Genomic DNA, 21,382 nt, shown 5'->3' on the forward strand with positions numbered 1-21,382 from the left:
ATCACCGCCCCGACCGGTCATCATCCCCGGGCCCGAAGCGCGTAGAAAGCCCCGCCCAGACGGAGACGAAACGGAGGAAGTGGTAAGGGATAAATAGAATGGCGTGGGCGGAAGCCAGTCTTAGGGGGGAGAGGGGGGTTAGGTATATGCCGAGTGAATACTATGTATCCTCCAAACTCCTCCTGCTCCGGGAATAAGTCAGAGAAAGAAAAGGAGAAAAGCCCGTGCAGCTACGATAGCCTCCAAGAAGGTCTCCAGATTAACCTCGGCGTTGGCCCGATTCCAGCATTCTCCCGTCTTCTTCAAAAAGACGCCGATCGCCGAGCCTGGCGACCGCGGTGCCCCCGGTGCCTACAGGAAAGGTGTCCCCAGAGAAATGGCTAGATCCCGTCTATATAAACCCGCGATGCTTCCCAAGCATCTAACACTTTTCATGGCGCCGCAGAACCTCTCGCGCTACTGGCTTGCGTCTTCCTAGGGATACCCAACGGGTGCGCTATTGCTGCTCACCATCGCCCCTGTCTCCCTGAACGATTCTGTTCGATGGCCCGTAGTACCCGTGAATTTCGCTGACCTCGTTCACGGTGCCTAGCGGCGGCGGCGGGCCCTCGCCGCGCGTCCGTGAGGCGCTGGACGCGTCGCTCGTCCACCTAGCGTGGCCTTTAGACCAGCCGCCGATGCTCCCCGACCGCCGCCTCGCCGCCTCGGCACTATCGGCATTACTGTCTAACTCCGATCGACCGTGATTCCCGTCGGCGCTGCCGCTCACCTCGCTCGCGTTGCCAATGCTCCATTTACGGCCATGTGTGCGTGTCCTGTCGGAGTCGACGCTAGTCCGTTGCGCGAACGGGTAAGAGTCCTGGCTCGACTGCCGGCCATCGAATCCATGAGAAGGCGGCAGCTCGGAAGCATACAAAGGCCACGCCGGTGGTGGTGTTGAGGGGCCATTCGGACCGTAGAAATTGGGCGTCTCGGACCGAGATTGCGTACCGTTGCTGGATTCGGATCGAGCGCGATAATGACCAGTGCGGGCGATAGAATCCACGTCTGTGCCGTCGATTTCCGAGATCGTGGTTTGTCCGAAAGCCGATTTCTGAGAGGGCTGTTGACCGCTAGAAGATTCGTGCCTAGACTCGACCGCGGCCTGTGCGGCCAGCTCTGTCTGTTTGAGCCGGCGAATGATAAGTACGGCGGCGACAATAACGACGATCAGCAAAACGACAACACCGCTGATGATGCCGCCCAGCTGGCCCGGCGTGAGGCCGCCATCGCCACCACCAGACAGTTCGCCGGTCTCGATCGCGGGTAGCTTAGCGATAGTTGTGGCAACTACTTTCGGCACGCCCGCAGGGGCAGCCGAAGAGTCTGACGGATTCGGGCCCTCCGTAAAAACCGACGTTATCGAGGTTATCACCGTAATCTGGTCTCCGTCTGAGTTGGTTGTCGTCACCCTTGCGCTGACAACTTGGGTTGTAGGGTCGGTATGATAACAGCTCCGCATGCCGCACGCCATAGTAGCCGGGCAGCAGCCACCCCCCAGAGAACTTGCGCATGCCGAGTAGGACGCGGGGCAATTCGCCGGGTATTCTACTCCAAGAGGCGGCTGGCAACGGTCCGGGAGACAGGTCCACCCTACCGGACAGCAAGTTCCTAAGCAAGCAGGTCGTATTAGTATAGCTGGTGGTTAAGCAAGCTTGAGTATGGGCCGAGATTCTTACCAGCGCCAGCAGACAGTGGGCAGTTGTAATATCCTTCTTGGCCACAGGCGGTTGTTGGTCCTGCCGTCGTGGTGTAACAAAACGAAGCGGCGCAAGCATATCCTTGAGGACAGCATCCACCCTCTGCAGACACGGGACACAACGTCCAATTCTCCTGCTGACACGAGGCCTCGCGCTTTGGATGACGGAACAGCTGGTAGTCCTTTTCTAGCTGGCGTGCTTGGTGTCTGTTGTCGTGAGCAGCGACCGATGTGCGAGCCAGGAGCGCCCAACCGGCCAGTCGAATCCAGCTCGAGAAACTCCAAGGCTTTCCCATATTGGGGATTATACTAGACCCCTCCCTCGTCGATGCGCAATCGAAAGCCTGGAGGCGGTACGCTAACGCGCGGCAAAGCTTGCTGGGTAGCGAGCCTCGTTGCTTCTTGTGATGGCGGAAGAAGTACTCGGGCGCCGTACGCGATTTTCTTCAGCCCCCGAAATTACCTCCTTGTGGATCACATATATTCCACGGCCGTCTTTGCGAGCGCATAGAGGTTCGGGATCGCAAACAAATCGCGGAAGCAGTTGAAGTTGGAAAATCCGAGCAAGTTTGCGTGGGGGGGTGTAAGAAGAGAGGACCATGTTGGTATCGGGCTCACGCTAGCAGAAAATGACCTGACGAGCGTAAGCACTATTAAAACCAAGCGGTGGTGGATGGTGGCCTACTACGTACGGGCTGAGTCTGAAAATAGCACGCTCTACCTAAAGCTTAAGGACCGAGATGCCCCCATCTAGACAATGCTTGCGGATACACGGTGTGTGGAACCCATAGGATGGAACCGATTGGAACGATGCGCAGATTCGGAGGAGGCACGGTCTTCGGGAAGGGTTACCTCGAGTGTTGGCGAAGGGGTTCTACTTCACGCCTCCCTCTGGCCGTAGCCGTCGGCTCCCAGCATGCTACGAGAGACAGGGGTTATCACCAACTGCAGCGACGAGTTCCAGCAAATGCAGCGCGCGATAGGCTCGGACGGCCTCAGCCATTCAGCTGGACGAGCGACTCTCGTAGGTGTAACGACAGCTACGTGAGTTCCATGGGCGGCCCCCAGAGAGGGGTAGGTCCTGGGGGGTGACGAGGTCGGCTTCGACGGTCTGTGATTGGGTCGAGGGCGAACCCGGCAGAGATGGGTTGCCCGCTCTTTCGAGCCGGTACGACGCCGCTGTCTTGCCTTAGGTCTCGCGGATATCGCAGGCACCCTGGGTATGTCGAATGCATGTAGCAGCCAGTGAGTGGTCGGGCGTGAGATAGGCTACGCTGACAGGCTCTCACCGACTCGACCGGCATTGGACGCCCCGACGACGACGAGCCTAAGCACATAGGTAGGGAGGGAATAAGAATAGATTGGGGCCCGGGGTGGATGTTTTGCGTGCCCCACCCGGCGGCGATGGTCTTGGATGGAGGCGAGGGTGTTCTATGACTTGCATGACGCCGTCCGATCCTTGCCTCCTCCATGTGGTGAGGCCGGAGGGAAGAGCTCGTGGGGGGGAGAGCGCGCAACAACTCGTCTCGACTCTTTCGGGTTTCCATACCTACCACCTCGGCGGGCAGTTCTCGAAGCGGCACGCGGGAAGAGGTGATTATGTTGTAGGTAAGAGAGGAGGGGAGGAGAAGGAGGAAGAGAAATACCTAGGTAGCCCAAGTGGTAATTTGACTCTTCTCCCGACTGACCAGGCCAGGTGTGATTACGACAGAGAAGGGAGCGAACGGGGCGATAGGGATGAATGGGTGGGTATTACCTCAGCAATGTTCGTGGTAACCGTCCACTGCAACCTTCGTGGCCTCCTCCTCGTGCAACCAGGTGTATGTAAGTACCTAGGTACCTGCCTTATCTGTTATCGTGGGCCTAGTCACCTAGGTACCTCTATGGTAGGCACCTCGGGCCCCGGCGGGGGCTGTAGGAGTTACCTCCGCTCACCTCACTCACACCTAGCCTCCGGTAGCCTCGGTACAGCTAGTTTGATCCTATAACGGCCTGTCTATCGCGATTGACAGGCGTTTAGGCGATACTATCCTACCCCACCAAATCAACGGCGGACCGTCCGACGGTCCAAACGTACTGCCCACCGCTACTACGTTCGGCGTGCGGACGATGGCAGCATTTTTCGTGGCCTCGCGACGTACGACGGACGTCAAGACGTAATGGCATTCGTGCCCACGCCGCATACCTGCTTACTATGTACGTAGTATGTACGCAGATGGTGATCGAATGGGGGAGGTTGCTATTATTATGCCTGCCTAGGCGCCCCGAACACAGCCTACCGCCCGGCCTCCGGGAGGGCAGTCGTTGACTGCAGGGAAACTTGGGTACTTCGGTAGACCAATAAACAGTATATGCGAGCCCAGACAATTCGGAGTGTTCCGCCGTATTTCCCAGCCACGCCGATATTATCCCACCGTATATAGTAGGTACCGTAGCCCTCTGCGAACGCGAGGTTGTATAGCCATGTCTAGGCGAGCAGCTGAGTTAGCTCGTAACTCCCGCGTCTTAACTCTTTCTTGTATGATATCACTACACACTACCTATCCACAGCGTCTTTCCGCCGGCCCCCCCTGAACGCGACTAGATAGAATTAAGTGCCCATAGCTGCCTGGACTCCCCTGGTCCGCGGAGATCAGCTACTACGACGTCCAATCTGCATGGCCGACCCAGTATGCGCCCAGGCGGTACGCATGAGAAGAAGTCGGCGGGCGGACAGGGGAGTAAGACAGCGAAGCCCTCGAAACCAGGATAGACAAGGTACCTAAGGTAGTACTCCTACTCCTCCGCCTCCGTCTCTCCCCTCCCCCCCGGTCCCCTCTCCCCGTGCTGCCCTAGCCGCCGTCCCTGTCATCTGGAAAGCGAGGTTGCAGCCTAACCCCGCAACTTGTACCATTCCTACCACTGGAACCTGCACGCCCTACCCGCACGCACACCAGGATACGGAGAGCAGCGCTCGTGTTTACCTAGGTAACTTCCTTGGGTGCATGCCTACCTCCTACCGAGGTACCTAGGCAGTTATCTAGGTGTAGGTACCTAGGCTGGCACCTGAGGTTGGAGGTACCTCCCCTCCTATGAGGTACCCGTATGAGGTACTTTCTCGGCCACGCGAACATATACACCCGCACCTCAGGTACCCCGCGTGGGCACCTCTTCCCGCCCTTCCTCCATACCTCTTCCCCACATCGAGGTCTTTCGCTAGAGGGTACCTCCTTGGTAAGTATCTAGGTACCGACTTACCATGTACCCACATCTCCTAGCGACAGGTAACCTTGGGCACTTCCCTACAGGTACGGGCAGGTACCTAATGTACTGCCATTGCGACTTGGCCCGCCAGCCATTTCTACTACTATACCCTCTTACCCCCTTACCTGAATCTTCACTTTTCCCACCATATACCGCGGCCCAGCAACCTACCGCCAGCCGACTTGTCTTCTCCTCACGCTGCCCTCGAAGCCTCCTCTCGTGGTTCCGGGTTTTGCTCTCTACCATCCCAAATGGCCAACGTGATGGTCGCTTCGTCCGTTTCGGAACCTGTCTCCGCTCACCGTTCCTTCGACCAGGGCCAAGCTTGGTCCACACCTTTCTCCATAATGTCACGATGATAGCCGAGAGATCCTAGACTACCGGCCGGCTCGCCTTGCCCATCGCCCCATCCTAGATTTTTCCATGGTCCCCGCTGCACCTTTTCGTCGAGCTGCCAGGAATCAAATTCCCTTTGCTCGCCACCCTTCCTTACCATGATCTTTCCAATTGCTTTCCAGTCGCGATATTAGGCGTGGTTGAAGCCGCAAAATTCTACTCCCAGCGACGCCTCGATCGTCGGATCTTCCGGATGTATCGCTCAGCTTGAGGGGGCAACGGGGTCCGTCTCGTCTGCGCCGTACCTTAACCGCTCGGAAACAAATACACGACACGATAGGTTCAATTGCTCTTATTGCCTGGCCTGGGCGATAATGTTGCTCTACACTAAACTCGCGCCTCCCAAGGTGCCGAAGAGGCGCTCCCGCGCAGGTCAGTTCAAATCTCGCCCGTCGATTTGGCATTGCGTCCCCCTCGCTCTCCCCGGGTCAATAGCTGACTCGTAGGCCTGGCTTCCCAGGTTGCACTTTTTGGTAGGTCTAGCCGGGGCCGTGGCCTACATGCTGGTTTTCTCTTAACAGGAGCGCTGATGTTCAAAACGAAACACAGTAAGGAGAAGGTAGGGCCGCCTCATCCCCAGTGGACCAATCCTTTGTCATACACATCTCGTGAATATCGACCATCTAACTAGTAGCCACGTCTTGGGGGACAGAAGAAGAAATGCGACGAGAAGCGCCCCCAGTGCGCGCGCTGCGCGGAAAAAGACCTTGAATGTACCTATGAGGTGGCCAAGCCACGCCAACGAAGGAAAAGGGACCCCTCTCAGGCCAAACTCACGCTAAACCACCAACAAGAGCGCGGGCGTGTCTTTGGGAGCGGCCAACGGCGAGAGCTTGCGGTTGGCGACGTCTCTGAGGCTGACTGTTTCAGCCCAATAGATAGCAGGTTTGATGGTAGGTCGCCGATGGACTTTTCGATCGCAACCGACAGCATGTTCTCGCCCATCGACCACGGCTCCGTCGTGTATGAATACGACGAGATCGCGGACGACGGGGGTCATCAGATACGAGACTTGGTCCGGAGGAATTCGGGCGGTTGTGTCGCGTCCCAAGCCCGATCTCTACAACCCGACCTCGCCATGATCGCGCCTTGCCCGGTTGGTTCTCCGACGCTCGAATTCATCTCCCCGTCGTTCTCCGAATTTTCAGACCGTCCGAACCGGCGGGCATTGGTAGACCACTTCTGCAATGTGTTGTCACATCTGATCGTTTTTCGGGAGGAATCCGGCAACCCCTTCCAGCAGTTGGTGCTGCCGCTTTCGTATAGGAGCTCGCCGATCATGAATGCCATTTATGCGCTAACTAGTGCCCATCTGGAGTATCGCGGCGTCGAGACTCCTGAGAAGTCGCCTTACTTTCATAACCGGGCCATACAGGGCCTGACCCAGCTCATCGAGCAGCAAGAGAGGGTTGACAAGACGGAGCTTCTAGCAGCCATCATGCTCCTAGTGTACTATGAAGTCGTAAGTGTCGATACGCGGTGGTGGAATTCGGGTTTCCCGCCTCTAACTCGGCATTACTACAGCTTGTCCAGCGCGGGCGGTCGAGTATCGTGGATGGGCACCTCAAGGGGGCACTTACCATCATGTCCTGCTCCCAAGAGGACTCCACACCCGCCACCCTTTTTTTAGAGCGAGTAGGTCACGGAATTAGCCCTGCGACGCAACGCGCCTTGGTTACCTCATCGCGCTGATAGGATATAGGCTTTTCGGTTCTATGATGTGATCACGGCCCTGTCCCTCGGATCGGCTCCCCTCTCGGCCGCTCCGGCAGCTGGTTGTCTCCTTCCGTTCCCCCCCCTGGATGCGCCAGCAGTATCGCCCTTAAGCAATGTAGACACCCTACTTGGGATGGCCACTACATTATGGCCAATCATGCATCGCTTATCGACTCTTCTTTCTCTGAAGGCTGATATCGAGAAGGCGTCTCGAGAGAAGCAAGCTTCGAAAAGCGCTGTCCTTAGGATGGAATTCGAAGCGACGTCTCAAGCTATCGAAACCGCACTCACACAGTGGGAACCGTGTCTTCCCCCAAATATCGTCGTCGAGGACGGTATGTTGAGGAGCGGCGGAGGCGAGGACATTCCGGAGCAGCCGCAGCTTCGGTCCATCGTCCACAACGCTTTAGCGTACCGTCATAGTGCTTCTGTGTACCTCTACCGGACAATCTACGGATTTTCGCCACACCGTAAAGTGGTGCAGAAGCACGCCCACGCAGCCCTGGTGCACTGCTCTGAGACAGTCGCCCATGGCGGGCCTATGGGTGCGTTATTATGGCCTCTATTCGTAGCCGCATGCGAAGCGGTGAGCGCTGAAGACAGACGACTGGCTCAGAGAGCATTCGTCGGAATTGATCAGCGCCAGGGCATGACCAATATCGGGCAGGCTTGGAAGATTGTCGAAGAGGTCTGGAATAGGCTAGACGACATGGGCGAGGGTGCCTATGAGGCTAGAGATAGCGACATATGGAGGAAGGTCAGCGCCGACATGGGGGTTAATATCGTCTTCGGTTGATACTGCCGTTACAACGGACCGACCTCTCATTATTACATGTGGCGAGGGTGTTGGCTGTCAACTAGAGAGATACCCGTCGTCTTGCTGGAGGCCGCCTAGTCATCTCACGCCACAATGGCCCACAGAACTCGAGCAGTGGGCATTTCGGTGGGCACGTGGATGCGACAAGATGTCTCGAAACACATTGACGATGCCAACTGTCGATGGGCGGTTGCCGCGGTAAGCGGCCGACCGGGTCCTCTCTCGAAGGCGCGGGCTGGCCGTTGGAATACACAGAAAAACGTGGTCGAGCGCCAGGAGACGATCTCACGGGATTAGTGTAACCGTTACCGATCGGGAGGGCGAAGGAAAGCGATCTAGCACACCAACGTGGTCGCAATACGATGGACACATTGCTGGCGGCCGAACCCAGTGGCTTCCTTTGAAACCATGGAGGATCGGTCCTATACGGCGCGTGGCCTTTTTAGGCTATTCTCTACGTAGGTCTACCCCTATATTGAGGACATCTGCCTCGAGCGTCGGCCTCATACTATCAATTGGCCCAGCGGGGACTATGGGGACAAGGGCTTCTCCGCGGCAGGGAGAGAACTGGAGAAGGTTGCGGGCTATGACGAGCCCCCTATTCGGATTTCAGCGGCAACGGCCGCAGGCTACGTTTCCCACCTCATCTCGGTTAGGCTGGTCCCGAATGGCCGGTCAACGGCTCCGAGTCGGCGGCGAGGAGGGGAGAGGGATGCTAATTTGTAAGTCGGGAGCGAAGTTGCGCATGGCGCAGCAAATGCCATGCCGACTTCGGGCGTGCCAGCGGGCTCGCGACTCGTGCGCTCGCACAGATCTGTCGTGTGATGGATGGGGGATGGCCATGCGTCGAGGCAATCGGGGAGGACAGCAGGGCAGGTAGGTGTCGCCGGCGACGGAGGACGGTGGAAGCCATTAGATATATATGTACTGTATGCTACGTAGGTGGGTAGACAGAGACGGGCGGCACGATGGGAAAGGGAATACTCCGGTCGGTGCGGAAGCGTGTCCGGACAGGTCCGATGTGACCCAACCCGAGCGAGGCGAAGGGATGGGACGATGGCGTGGGCCGGAGGATGCCACGAACCACGAGAGGTAGGATTGCGAGTCGGCTCTAGTCACGTATGCGCTTGTGATGCTCTGTTATAACACATATATACCTGTCATGTGGGTGCGTGAATCGGTGTGGACGTAGAGCGCGGCGGATGGAGAGTGTTGAGTGCGACTCTGTGACTGCACGCTTCCCAGCTCGTCTTGCTGCGTTCATCACCTGCTACACATCGCACTTGGATACCTCACGTACATGCGGTTGTATCGCGCATACTGTTGTATCGTGCGTAATGTGTGTGTGTACGTGTGTGTATGTGCATATTTCGGCCCTGTAGTTGGTTGCACAGGTGCGAGCTCTGGATCTTCGTATGTGCATGGATAGATAGATAGGCACCTAAGGTAGGATGTGTGCGTGCCATGTAGGTAATATAACACGTCCGCCAGCTGAACGAGATGGGGGCGGGTGGTGGGGGGAAAAGGAGGAATAAGAATAAAATAGGAATAGGGAGAGGGAGACGAAGAAGAAAAGGAATTAAAAGAAGAAAGGGAGAAAAGTTCTAGCAAAAAAAAAAAAAAAACACGGCACGGTAATCTGACACGAATATGTGAGAAATAATAATGATGACAGCGGATGGCAGGGCGGATGGATGCCGTACATCTTGGTGCTTCGGGAGCAGGAGGAGGGGATTGATTTACGTAGAGTCCCTAATGTCTGCACATAATAGGAGGTTAGGTGGGCATAGGTAGGTACCTAAGCTGCCTATAATCTCGTGCATATACCGAACAGAGCAATTCCAGACGGAAATGCATGATTGGTTGCTGCTCGCCGATATTTTTTTTGTCTGTCTCGTCTCTCCTTTCTTTCTCTCGGCTCGATTTGCAGCCCGAGGTGTTGTTGCCGCCCTGCCCTCCCCGCTCTCTCGTCACATTAGTTATGTAGGGTTGATCCAATATTCCCACGTCTATAGCAGGAGGTGCGGAGAGGGCTGAGGCAATCGTTTTGGTGGGCTGGTGGACAGGTGCTCGGATAAGACGAGCCCAGACACGGCTGGACCGGGGGGCACGATGGATATTCGACCAGAAAATCCTGAAGCATGGTTCAGCACCGAAAAAAAAAAAAAGAGAGAAAGTCCGGGGAAGGTAGAGAGTAGACTCGGTTCTCCACGAACTGCTGTACGGGGTACCTGTGCTGATTGCCAATACGGGGCGCTACTACGTGCCCGTATATGAGATACCTACCTAGGTACCTACCTAGGTACAATATACCTCTTATGCGCACATGGTATATCGGGTACCTAAAGCTTAGTGGGTTTGATAATAGAGGATAGGTTCGATTCCTGACAGCGCTACTTGGTAGTCTCTATTATTTAGCCTATCTCCTAAGTCGTGTACCAGTGCACGTACCCTGTTGCAGCCCCGGGATTGGATGGTGGGCTAGAACCGATTGAGCAAGGCACGAAAGCGTGCGGCGTAAGATTGGGCCCCACTCCTGTCAAGCGACGGTCACGAGAAAGAAAAAAAAAGAGAGAGAGAGAGCTAACTAGCCTGTACCTCCCTACCTTAGGTACCTGAGGTACATGGGGGTGGAGGAAGGGGGGGAACTACCTCTGACCTCTTATGCAGTGCAACTCACTCAGGTACCTGCCCATATGTGAGAGATGAGCTAAGATGAAGGTACCTCGGCACGCGAAGACAGGCGGGTGAGGTACCTGGGCACGTACGGATTGGCTTCATGCCTATCTCCTACTTAGCTATGTCAGATGCTCCCATAGATCTGATTTGTGAGGTGCATCTTGGGAGGGTTGGCAGGGTTGGCAGCGGGCGCATCAAGGAAATCTCAAGTACCTACCAAACCTCGTTCAACCCGACCTAAATACCTAGGTCCCCACGACACTAGAATCGTACCTATCTGGGTACCGTGCGACGCCTCGTCGACTGAACTAATATCTCTTAGGTTAGGTACTTGTACTGCAAATAAGAGATAGCCGAAGTCGTGGGGTCCAGCTCTTCTGGCGGAGATCTTCTATCCTCAAGGTTGCTGCTCCAGCTCTCTCTACCTCAACTTACCTCGGAGTCCCCTGTCCCCCACTTAGGTGCTCAATATTATCCGCCCCACCTTAGATGTATATCTGCATGATGCCTGAGGTACCTACAGCCGGAAGCTTAGGTAGGTAGGTACCTCTGTCTGTCAAACCCCGCAGCCCTATAATAATATTAGAGAGAAGGGGGGGGGGGAAGAGAGCGATCACGCATGTACGTGCGGTTGCCATTTCCACCGCCACCCGCCAAACCGTCCGGGGGCATTGCCAACGGTCTGTCGCTGAGGTCGCCTGGCTCTCATGCGCAAGGCACCTCTCATGTACCTACGGTCGGAGGTACCTACCATGTGTATTTGGCCCACCAGTCAAATTGTCTCCCCCCATCACTCACCACCATCACCGTCACCTCCGCAACCCATCGTCACCACCACCACTACCACCACCACTCTGCTCAGTAGGAGTGCTCCTACTGCTACCCACTATCCATAACCGTCACGCTTTCGACGTTGGTCGCCGGCTCACGCCAATCTTTAGTTACATACCTAGCTACCTTCAACACACGACCTGGCATGGTACTCTGGACGCTTCCAGCCCACGTAACCCCGGTTAGATATTTTCCGCGTTCCCGCCGTTGTGGTTCGAGAGAAGAGTCTCGGCGCTCTCGTTATTATTCTTAGCCCCCGATCGTCACTCGCTTCTCACTGTTCCCTCCCCTCCCCCCCCTCCCAAATCTCGCTCACCCACACCCACACCCTCGCCCACACCCTCGCCCACACCCACACCCCATGTTCGTTCCCTTCGGCGCACACGCCATCCACTACGACGCAGCTGGCCTTACCTGCTACTCTCTCTCGCAAATGGCACGCAGACAGACCGACTGCTGCTACTAAGCTACCTACCCCAACCGCAACAGCATCTGCTTCTGCTGCCACCGCTGCTGGCATCACACACGCGACTCTTGGTACTGCACTGTGGCATACCGACGATACCGTACTATGCCGCACCCTACCTTTTAGTTCCCTACGCTCCGGCCGGCTTCCACGATCTTTTCCCTCGAACGAACCCCTGAGTAACCCAGGCAAGTTTCCTCCATCCACAACTTGGATAATTCCCGGCCGCCCCGGCTACGTGTTGCGTTGCCTCTCCCATTCTCAGCTTCCACACGTCCACCCATCATCCGACCTCCGTATACAACGTGCATGCCTGGTTTGATTTTTCCCCCGGAAAGGCAACGAAATGACTTCGTCGTCCAGCCTCCCTCTGCCGTGACCTTGGGCGGAAATGAGTCTCGAATTGATCCTCAGAGGACTCCTCTTCGACTCCCCTCGCTCTACCGCCTCTACCTGCTACCGTGCGGCGGCATAAGAATACATACTGCTCTCTCGTCGCCCGTCGTGCGCGCACCGCCATCGTCGTCGTGGCCAGCTATAGCACCGCATTCGTACCTACCTATATAATCGCTCTCGACTGACTAAGAAAGAAACCGACCCTCGACAACCACCACCCCCCCCCCACGATAAACCGACGTACCATTGCCCTCGTCCTCTTATTTCTTTTCTTCTTTTCTTTTTCTTTGGCTCGACCACCGAAGCTTGCGTAAGGCACCACTCGCACGCAGCGGAGGGCTTTTCTGCGACCCCGTACGGTGCCACCCAGAGATGAAGGAAACCCCACCGTTGCTGTGTGCGGCTGCGAATCCACCAAAAGATAAGAGTTGATCTGTGGATATCTAGAGGAGCAGCCATTTAGTATTCGGTACCTGCGGGAAGAACAAGAGAGAGAACAAGGGGACGCCAGCAACGCTACAATACCGTTTCTGCTGTCGTTGCTACGACCTTCTCCGACAACGCCTTAGCCACGTACCTATATACCCGGGGTTGGGGCCGACTGATTCCTTTGCTTCAGCAGTATGGTAACTCTTGTCGGCAGCGACGGTGCCGACCCGTTGCCGACTCCGAAACAGATCCGCTTCGTCAATAACCAGGGCCAGCCGCCGACGAAGAGACGGAGGATCAATGCTGCGTAAGTGCCAACCAATTCTTCCTTTTTTTTAATGTCCTCCAGGCTGCGGCTCGCGACCGTGTAGCAACTGCACTTGGGCTGTCTCGTGTTCCCGTACAGCCTACTCTCCCTCTTACCATCGCGCCAAAAATCGGCGTAGTCTGGCCGCAAATTTAACGGGGACGGGAGCGGACAGTTCCGAATATCATAGCTGACAATGTGGTTGCTTGGTGATGCTCAGGTGCCTTACGTGCCGCAGGCGAAAAACAAGATGTGCCGGCGAACATCCCACGTGTTCTACCTGCACCAAAAATGGCCATGCGTGCATGGGGTACTCGGATGGTATTGAGAGGATTAAGAAAGATCCCGGGCGGGGCCCGGGTTCGGCCTTGGACACCGCTGCCCAAGTCGACCCCGACGAAGACTACTACGTAGACGACGACGTGGAATTAGATCGCAAGTTGCGCAAGGGGAGGCAGAATGGGGCGAAAACCGACCTACCCGATGATTCCCAGAAGCCGTCCCGTCATACCTCCGAGTCCTCGCGAGATCAAATCCAACCCGCCGCACCACTTAAGTCGGAGACCGCGGACTGGAGAGAGACCAAATCGCAGTCAACACCGCGCCTAGATTGCCAAGCTCGACGGCCGACGAATCCGCGAAACCCCTCGTTCTCAACCGAGGGCGACCAAAGCTCGGCAAGCCACTCTCCGGTGCAATACCATACCGACAGCCAGAGCCAGAGTCAGGGCCAGGGCCAGAGCGAGGGCTACCGCGTCCCGTATTTCAGATACTTCGGCCCGACTGCTATAGTTCCGGGCTTTAAACAGATGGTCGTCAAGGTACGGGGTCGCCGGCGTAGTTCCATGTCGGCAACCTCGCCCGGCACGAGCTCTATATTCTCTGGTATCGTGAACTCGATCCAGCAGGAAGTTGATGCCGGCTCTGTCGAGGAGATGCCTGTTTACGACCCTAGCGATACGAACCCGGTTCACCCGATAATTACACACCTTGTCGAAACCTTCTTTGTACACCTGGGGGGGAACTATCCCTTTCTCAGGCGAGACAAATTCCCAAAACTCGTCCAAGAAAAGCGGGTGGAGCCCATATTAGTGGACGCCGTATGCGCCCTGGCGGCTCGGTTCTCCGACCATCCCCTGTTCCGAAGGTGGAACGAGGGCAAGCTAGCAAGATCTGAGTACGGTTACGTATATGCTCAGCGAGCCAAGTCAGCCACTGTCGATACCTTCCCGTGCCCGTCGGTTGCGGCCGTCCAGGCCTGCCTGCTGATGGCGTATGACGGATTCGGCGCCGATCAGGACAGTGCCTTGTGGATGTACCTAGGGATAGCGATTCGCATGGCGGTGGACCTGGGCCTGTCCAAAGAAGACGGCGTAAGGTATCGAGAAGAGAAGGACGCTTGGTATACCCGCGGCGGCTATAGTAGAAAGCAGAGCGAGGAGTTCACCCAGCACAACAACGACAGCCGGTTGGGTGCCGAGGGCAACAGTCTCACCCCCCGGGAGCGAAAGCAAGTCGAGCAGGAACGGATCGACACCCTTTGGGCTGTCTTCTTTCTAGATCGCGCCATATCCTCCGGCACCGGCCGACCGGTTACCCTCAAGGATGATGACTTCGAGCACGAACTTCCCAAGTCGTCCATCGACCCTGTTACTGGCTGGCCTCACCCACTGCCTTCACTGCTGCAGATCATCCACCTCTATGGCCGAGTGTCGGACGTGCTCAACAATATCAGGCACGCCCAGGACTTGACGCAGGATAAGCTGAACAAGCTTGCCGAGATGGAAACGGAGCTGACCAAACTTCATCAGAGGATGGACCAGCGGCTGCGATTCGACGCGAATAACTTCCAAGCCCACGTCAGGAACAGCCAAGGCACCACCTTTATCCTACTGCACTTCTGGTTCCATGCCTTAATTATCGTCTTGCACCAACCCACGCTGTTGACGAAAGAGGGCACCATAAACCGGTCACACCAGTTGAAAACGCACAGCCGCGAGCTGTCGATGTCGAGCGCGAAAACCATTGCCGACATACTTGCCTTCGCCGAGTTGCTAGATCCCAAATGCTTCATCGGCAATCCGTTCACGTCGCAGCCCATCTACATAGCGGCATGCGCGTTCCTCAAAGAATCACGGTCCGCGTCGTCGCAACCGGCTTCGCGAGATACGACACCTCCCCCGGAAGCCAGAGCTCACGGGAGTAAGAGTGGATGTGCTGTCCTCGACCCGGCCCCGTCCTCGAGACACTCACTCCTTGCCTCGGCAGCGAGTCAAAACTATCAAGCATGCTACAAAGCTTTGAAGCAAATGCGTACGTACTGGGGGGGCGTCCGGTACATTCTTACCGCTCTCGACCAAAAGCTAGACGGCCAATGGGACTGTGAAACGTTCACGGTCGAGGAATATGAAAGCACAAGGAAATATCGTCAAAGTAGCGCAGCAGTCAAACAAAAGCCCGTCGAATATCCGGCCTCACCCGCTCCTGATAATGGGCCTCCACTAGCGTGGTCCCTGACAGGAACGACGAATTCGCCGAACTCGAGCTTGACTCTTCTATTCCAGAACCCGGTATACCACGCTGCTGTCATGTCGACACCCGTTGTCCCACCACTTCCGCCGCCACCCACGTCGGCGGCGCCAACCTCTGCACCTACACCACCTGGGAACATGATCTACGACCCGATACGTCAGAGCCTTCCAGAAACGACGGCGTCCATCTACCACCATGCATACCCTCAACCAAATACCTCGGCCTTACGGCACTCCATCAGCCGCCACCGTCAAGTCTCTGGTTCGCCGGGAACGCAAGGCAAGCCGTTTCCAAGGCACGACGGACTAGCTTCGCAGGACGACCCGAACAAATCACATTCGGCTCAGGTCGCCATGAGCGTTGCACCGACTTCGTTTACCCCTTCGTCGCAACACTCGTCGGGATTCGACCAGTCCGGCAGTTTTCCGCCGAATAATGACTCGCCGGCTAGCACGCAGAGCCATAACATGGGGTCCTCGTCGGACGGGGGCCCGTCCAACTTCGCGCAGAGCGGGAGCGGTCTAGCCTCTAGCGGCTACTCGTACCTAGAACCAGGAGCGTCAAATATCCATCTCTTAACATATAACAACGAGACAGACATCAGCCAGCACCTGACAAGCTTCGAGAACAACGAGATGCTGAGTTGGTTCGGCGATTACTTTCCTAACGATATGCTGGGTCTGTTCCCTAGTGACTCGCACTTGTCTTGACCCAATGGATGCCAGAAAGGCAGAAAATGGGAAGGAAGAAGCAGAAATGGGGCCTAGGACTGAACTGAAGCCCATATATCTACCCACGATTCGAGCATATCGCAACAAAATTTACGTTTTATTATATCCCATACGTTAGAGATTCAAAAGGATGATCGCCGGGGAAGGACAGCAGCAGTAGTATCTGTACAGACGCTACGGTGAGAAATGCAAACCTCCCTACTTCTAGAGGGAAAAATTTCAAAGTTCCACCCGGGTGGTGCACCTCTAAGGCGTTAGGACGCGAAGGCGTATTGCCGCCTACCGGGAGGGGGAGGGGGGAGGGGGACTTGCTTGACATGATTCGTGTCTGGTTCCGATACGACATCACAGACCTTGACTGTTGATTATTTATATCAGAGCAGCGTTAGTCCTGCCCTACGTTATGAGATCGAACCTCTCCTTTTCCCTCAATGACCTTGACGCCAACTTCCCCACGGCCCGAGGGGACAAGTACCGAGAGAATTCTTGCACCCTGCAGACAGAAGTCGGGCATGGGGCGGGGGAGACTCGGGAACGATTCATTCACGATATGAGAGACGACATGTAAAAGTTGAGATACCCTGATGAAAAATAGAAAGAAAAAAAAGCCGGCAGGGAAGGATGCAGGCAAAGAAGGTTTGGTATGGGAAAAGGGGAAAATATGCTTTATTTTGCACGGGGCCTGCCGAACCTCGCCGGTTCTTAGGATTACGATTACGTTGTACGGACAGACGGACGGATGGATGAATCGATGGATGATCATTAAGATACCACTGAACGTTTCTAATGGGGGAAGGGGAAAGAAAGGCGGAATAATAGCCGACGGCGGTTTACGGAGGTGTCCCTACGGTATTTAAGTACACGAGACAGACAGACGGAAAAAGAAGGTCGCGTGGGACAGCATAGGGACGGCTACGCCGGGCGACGCGAGTGTGAGGGGAAAAAGTGAGAATACGGCTAGACTTAGACTCGACTCTGAGGTCTGACTGCCTCTTGATATGGGGATCTGGGTGCGCGTGCGCGTGGTTAGAAGGATGAGGTGGTCTCCAACAATCTACTCTAGACATGTATCTCTTTCTCGCTCCGCATCTCGGGCCATAGTACGTCTTCGCCCAGGCAGGCATCGCAACTTATCTCGAGTAACTCGCTGCCTTCGCAGAGACACCTACCTGCCGCCTCACATGAGAATTCGACCCCGGCTGGGGTGGTACAGATTGCGGCCGCGACGCTTACGCAGTAGACAGATAGGCATATGTGTATAGGGGCCTAGGTGCGGGTACCCGCGCTCTCGCCGACGCACCCCTACCTGCTGCTAGCAGCCGCATGTAACCGAACAGGGGGGCCACGCAATAAAGCTCGCGGCAAATGCGGAGAGCTCCTGATCCCGGCCGGCACGTTCGACCACGTGGGGGGGGAGGCGGAACCCTGCGCGTGCGATCAAGAGCTTACACCTCGGGCCACGCGGGCTCCCCGCACGCGCCCTGCCGCCCGATCCAGGCCTGGATCCTGTCGACGGCCCAGCCGCTGACGCAGGCGGGGCCCGTATCCGCGGCGCTCCGGACGGGGCCGCCGAGCCGGACGCCGCGGTGGTGCGCGCAGGCGCCGGCGCGGTAGGCGAACTGGAGGCAGCCGGGCGCTCGGTCGCAAGCGCGGCGGCAGTCCTCGGGGGAGCGGTGGGCGGCGCGCTCGGGGTCGGGGGCGGGGACGTCGGCGCTGAGGTTGTCCCAGTCGTCGCGGCCCGCGACCAGCGCCGGCGCGACGAAGCCGGCGTAGATGTCGCGCAGGCGGAGGGCGGGGGCGCCGCCGAGGGCCCGGTAGAACGCCTGCTCGAACTGCTAGAACGAGAGGAGCTCCGCCGCGCCCATGCCGCGCAGCGTGACGACCGGACGGCACCACGCGCCCGGCTCGTAGGACAGCGTGTACGGACTCTCGCCGCTCAGGGCCGGCCACTGCGCGCAGCGAGAGGGTTAGCGGGGGTTAGCTACTAGAGCAGGTCGACCTACGGCCTAGCGCACTCGCACGCCCGCGGTGTCGTTCAGCGCGACCCCCAGGACGTAGTCGCCGCGGCGCGACCGCCTGGCCAGCGCGTCGTACTGCGCGCCGACACCCGTGCGGTTCTCGACGAGGCCGCGCAGGGCCGCCTGCGAGAGGAGGTAGCCGCTGCCGCCGCGCGCGAAGGCGAAGCCGTCGACGACCGACACGCTGCCGACGTAGTGGTGCTCCCCGGTGTCGGAGCCGACCCCACGCAGCCACGCGACGAGATTGCGCCAGAGGACGTACGTGTCGGCGTCGACGAAGAGGTACCAGCGGTACCCGGGGCGCAGCTGGTACGTCTTCTCGGCGACGTGCACGTGCTTGTACCGATCCAGCCGCCGGGCCTCGGACGATCCGCCGGGGTCGCAGTCCGGCTGGCCCGCGCGGCAGTCCTGCTGCCGCCGGTAGACGTCAAAGTCCGGGTTTCCGTCCTTCACCGCCGGCGCTACCGTGTCCAGGCTGTCGCGCACGCGGAACCCCGCGACGTCCTCCTCGCGGTCCGAGAAGATCAGGAAGTCCGGGACGCACCGCAGCACGGTCAGGAGCTGGCTCGGGATCTGGGCGCGCGACGAGGCCGCGCGGGTCCGCACCACGATCAGGACGTCCGAGGTGTCCGGAAACGAGGCGCACGACCGGTCGCAGGGTCTCGCGGCGGGAAACGTCGGGTCGTCCGCGGGCTGGCGAAACGGTCCGACGTCGCCACTCGGCCGGGTGGCAGCGGAGGCGCGGGTTCGCAAAAGCGACCACGCGCCGAGGTCCCTCGCGGTGCTGAGGAAGCCGACGACGCAGAGCGCAGCCAGGATAAGCCTCCCCGAGGGCCGGCCGAGGATTGCCATCGCGGAAAGGCTTCGCAGTGTTGTCGCCAGACCTGTTTCTTGCTTCCCCTTCTTCTTCTTCTTCTTCTTCTTCTTCTTCTTCTTCTTCTTCTTCTTCTTCTTCTTCTTCTTCTTCTTCTTCTTCTTCTTCTTCTTCTTCTTCTTCTTCGTCTCAGGCCTAAGGTGGACGTATAGAACGAAAGGGAGATAATATGAAGGTTATTACCTAGAATGCGAGGTTGGCCTGGGCTGGACAGCGTCCGCCGGCGGAGATTGATATCAATGGATACGTCAGGGCAGATGGGACGTTGAATGTTCAAGAGGGAGAGATCGATAAGTCGAAGAGGAGAGCCGAATGGGCGATGGAGAGGCGAAAGGTAGGGTTGAAGAGAACTAAGGAGACGGGAAGGACGGCAGATGGAGATGAGCAGAATTTAGCAGAACGTTAAATCGGCAGGAATGATGGGGTCTGGAAACAATACCAAGGTACGTTCATCGTCCGTACCTTCGATCCGAGTGTGAGGCTGCGAATAGTGCAATTCGTGGATAGATGCATCGCCGTCTGTCACACCCGTTCCCGGCCCTCTAAGGGGGGGAGAAGGGGGGTTGCTTGTTGTCCGTAGGTAAGTAGGCGCCGCTCCATGATCCTGCTGTTCGCATAATGGCAATGTCTCTCCGGGAATCCAGCAGTTAGTAGGGTCCGTATCTCGGTTGGAGAGGCGCGTCGACATCGTCGAGGCGGGTTGTCACCGCAGCAAAACGCACGGGTAAGGAGGACCGAGATAACGCGTGCTGGGTCGACAATACGTCGATAGTAGAACCCTGCAGCCAAGGGTTGCCCTGCATATAGGTAAGTCTCGAAATATACCTAGACTTTGGATCACACGGCAAGAGACAGACTTGTCCCGACGATGAATACCTTACGATCGGTTCGCCCGCGGCCATTGCGCCACTTGGCGGCTTGGTTGCTCCAGCTGGAGATCCTAACAGATGATTGGGTCCGCAATTGTGCCCCCATAAGATAGGTAGGTAGGTAGATCGGCTGGTCGGACGTACGCGTTCCAAGCCATAGAGAGGGAAAGCGACAATATGCCTATAGGCAGCTGGTTGGGATGGGTAGATCTAGCTACTATATTTGCTTATAGGTAGTTGTTGTTCCCGTCCCTTTACCTGTTCCCCTGGGGCTTAGCTGGTGTTTGCAGGTTATTAGACTCGTATGCTTACCTGGGCCGAACGACAGCTCCCGATCACAAACTGACGCCTCTACCAGGTCGCGGTCATCACACCCCACCCACACCCACACCCACACGCATCCCCCCCGTAGACACGGCGCCGAACCTCGCTAGCAAAGTCGGCGCACGCATCCAGGGTTAGCAGGGGCCAAGTAGGACTTTGCCCAGGATGCGCAGGCTCAGCGGACGGTAAATACAACGTGGTACGTGGTACGGCATATGTGCGCAGCAAGCGATATCGCAACACCAGTCGAGTTGCTAATACGTGGAGACAACCAGGCCGCCGTCACACTGGATGGGTAGGTAGGTATGTCGGGGCCGCGAGAAACAGTCATGCTGGTGTGGGCAAATCTGCCACTTACATTGGCTGGACTTGCTACGCATACATACCTGGGGATCGCTGGCACTGCCGCCTGCACCGTCTGTATGCATCCTACCTCACACACCGCATTGCTATCGTGTTCTCGCCATCTACATCGACTCGGTGCGCGCATATGCTTGCTCGATCGCATACATCCACCTCGGGCACCTGCGCTTAGCCAACCCCTCCTTTGCCCCCCACCGACCTATCTCCATACGGCATACGCGCATACAGCAGCTACCCTGGGAGTTGCACCACCGCAGCCTCGCTCGCTTGCTACGTAATCCCACTCCTTTTCCCCATGCCTCACATTCTTTCTCTCTACCCCCCCCCCCCTTCTTCTTCCGCTTTATCCTCTTCTTCTCCCCCCTCTTCCCTCCCATCCTGTCCCTCTCTCGGCCAGAAGCAAGTCAAGTAAACGGCCTCAGGTCATTGTCAGCCACACGGATCACGACATACATGCGCGCTGGCAACGCCTGTCCTGATCTCGTTATCGCGTCCCCCTCTTCACCCCGCCCTTCTCTCTCTCTCTCTCTCTCTCTCTCTCTGTGTGTGTCTCCACCCTCGTTGGCATCATCTCCTACATTTATCTATAGTCTCGGCGCGGCCTTGCTCGCCTTCCTCCTACTCCTTCCCTAGCCCTAGGCGGCTATTGAAGT

The 21,382-nt window shown here is 57.1% G+C and overlaps 6 protein-coding genes across 6 annotated transcripts; 4 read left to right on the top strand and 2 right to left on the bottom strand.

Annotated features, from left to right (window-relative positions):
* Positions 1-291: 291 nt before the first annotated feature.
* GGS23DRAFT_234388 (uncharacterized protein) lies at positions 292-2,435 on the bottom strand. The gene is made up of 3 exons (XM_051512083.1): positions 2,431-2,435; positions 1,719-2,372; positions 292-1,650 (listed from the first exon to the last, which is right to left on the bottom strand). Exons 2-3 carry the CDS (start codon positions 2,032-2,034, stop codon positions 497-499), a joined length of 1,470 nt encoding a protein of 489 aa, XP_051369075.1. The 5' UTR covers positions 2,035-2,372; positions 2,431-2,435; the 3' UTR covers positions 292-496.
* Positions 2,436-5,524: 3,089 nt separating this feature from the next.
* GGS23DRAFT_234424 (uncharacterized protein) lies at positions 5,525-8,166 on the top strand. The gene is made up of 6 exons (XM_051512084.1): positions 5,525-5,749; positions 5,838-5,850; positions 5,927-5,936; positions 6,030-6,839; positions 6,902-7,012; positions 7,080-8,166. Exons 1-6 carry the CDS (start codon positions 5,692-5,694, stop codon positions 7,887-7,889), a joined length of 1,812 nt encoding a protein of 603 aa, XP_051369076.1. The 5' UTR covers positions 5,525-5,691; the 3' UTR covers positions 7,890-8,166.
* GGS23DRAFT_581138 (uncharacterized protein) lies at positions 8,057-8,786 on the top strand (the record flags this gene model as incomplete). The annotated part of the gene is made up of 3 exons (XM_051517163.1): positions 8,057-8,108; positions 8,139-8,368; positions 8,435-8,786. Coding segments are annotated over 3 exons (634 nt in total), but the record flags the coding sequence as incomplete, so codon positions are not given.
* Positions 8,787-12,679: 3,893 nt separating this feature from the next.
* GGS23DRAFT_234526 (fungal-specific transcription factor domain-containing protein) lies at positions 12,680-16,463 on the top strand. The gene is made up of 2 exons (XM_051512085.1): positions 12,680-13,018; positions 13,239-16,463. The coding sequence occupies exons 1-2, from the start codon at positions 12,906-12,908 to the stop codon at positions 16,258-16,260; spliced, it is 3,135 nt and encodes a 1,044-aa protein (XP_051369078.1). The 5' UTR covers positions 12,680-12,905; the 3' UTR covers positions 16,261-16,463.
* A 1,263-nt stretch (positions 16,464-17,726) lies between these two features.
* On the bottom strand, positions 17,727-19,151 carry GGS23DRAFT_606903 (glycosyltransferase family 31 protein; the record flags this gene model as incomplete). The annotated part of the gene is made up of 5 exons (XM_051519967.1): positions 17,727-18,116; positions 18,162-18,230; positions 18,285-18,287; positions 18,327-18,992; positions 19,098-19,151. 5 exons carry the CDS (start codon positions 19,149-19,151, stop codon positions 17,727-17,729), a joined length of 1,182 nt encoding a protein of 393 aa, XP_051369079.1.
* Positions 19,152-20,660: 1,509 nt separating this feature from the next.
* Positions 20,661-21,012, top strand: GGS23DRAFT_581146 (uncharacterized protein). Its single transcript, XM_051517164.1, has one exon. It carries the CDS (start codon positions 20,672-20,674, stop codon positions 21,005-21,007), a length of 336 nt encoding a protein of 111 aa, XP_051369080.1. The 5' UTR covers positions 20,661-20,671; the 3' UTR covers positions 21,008-21,012.
* Positions 21,013-21,382: the final 370 nt, after the last annotated feature.

The sequence above is a fragment of the Durotheca rogersii genome, assembly GCF_024521655.1.
Source record: "Durotheca rogersii strain YMJ 92031201 chromosome Unknown GGS23scaffold_24, whole genome shotgun sequence".
Classification (NCBI taxonomy): domain Eukaryota; kingdom Fungi; phylum Ascomycota; class Sordariomycetes; order Xylariales; family Xylariaceae; genus Durotheca; species Durotheca rogersii.

Coding starts and splice junctions, on each gene's coding strand:
- GGS23DRAFT_234388 (XM_051512083.1), bottom strand. CDS start 2,034: ATGGGAAAGCCTTGGAGTTTCTCGAGCTGGATTCGACTGGCCGGTTGG. Junction 1,651..1,718: donor CCCACTGTCTGCTGGCGCTG/GTAAGAATCTCG, acceptor CTGCTTGCTTAG/GAACTTGCTGTCCGGTAGGG.
- GGS23DRAFT_234424 (XM_051512084.1), top strand. CDS start 5,692: ATGTTGCTCTACACTAAACTCGCGCCTCCCAAGGTGCCGAAGAGGCGC. Junction 6,840..6,901: donor TCCTAGTGTACTATGAAGTC/GTAAGTGTCGAT, acceptor GCATTACTACAG/CTTGTCCAGCGCGGGCGGTC. Junction 7,013..7,079: donor CCACCCTTTTTTTAGAGCGA/GTAGGTCACGGA, acceptor GATAGGATATAG/GCTTTTCGGTTCTATGATGT.
- GGS23DRAFT_234526 (XM_051512085.1), top strand. CDS start 12,906: ATGGTAACTCTTGTCGGCAGCGACGGTGCCGACCCGTTGCCGACTCCG. Junction 13,019..13,238: donor AGACGGAGGATCAATGCTGC/GTAAGTGCCAAC, acceptor GGTGATGCTCAG/GTGCCTTACGTGCCGCAGGC.
- GGS23DRAFT_581146 (XM_051517164.1), top strand. CDS start 20,672: ATGTCGGGGCCGCGAGAAACAGTCATGCTGGTGTGGGCAAATCTGCCA.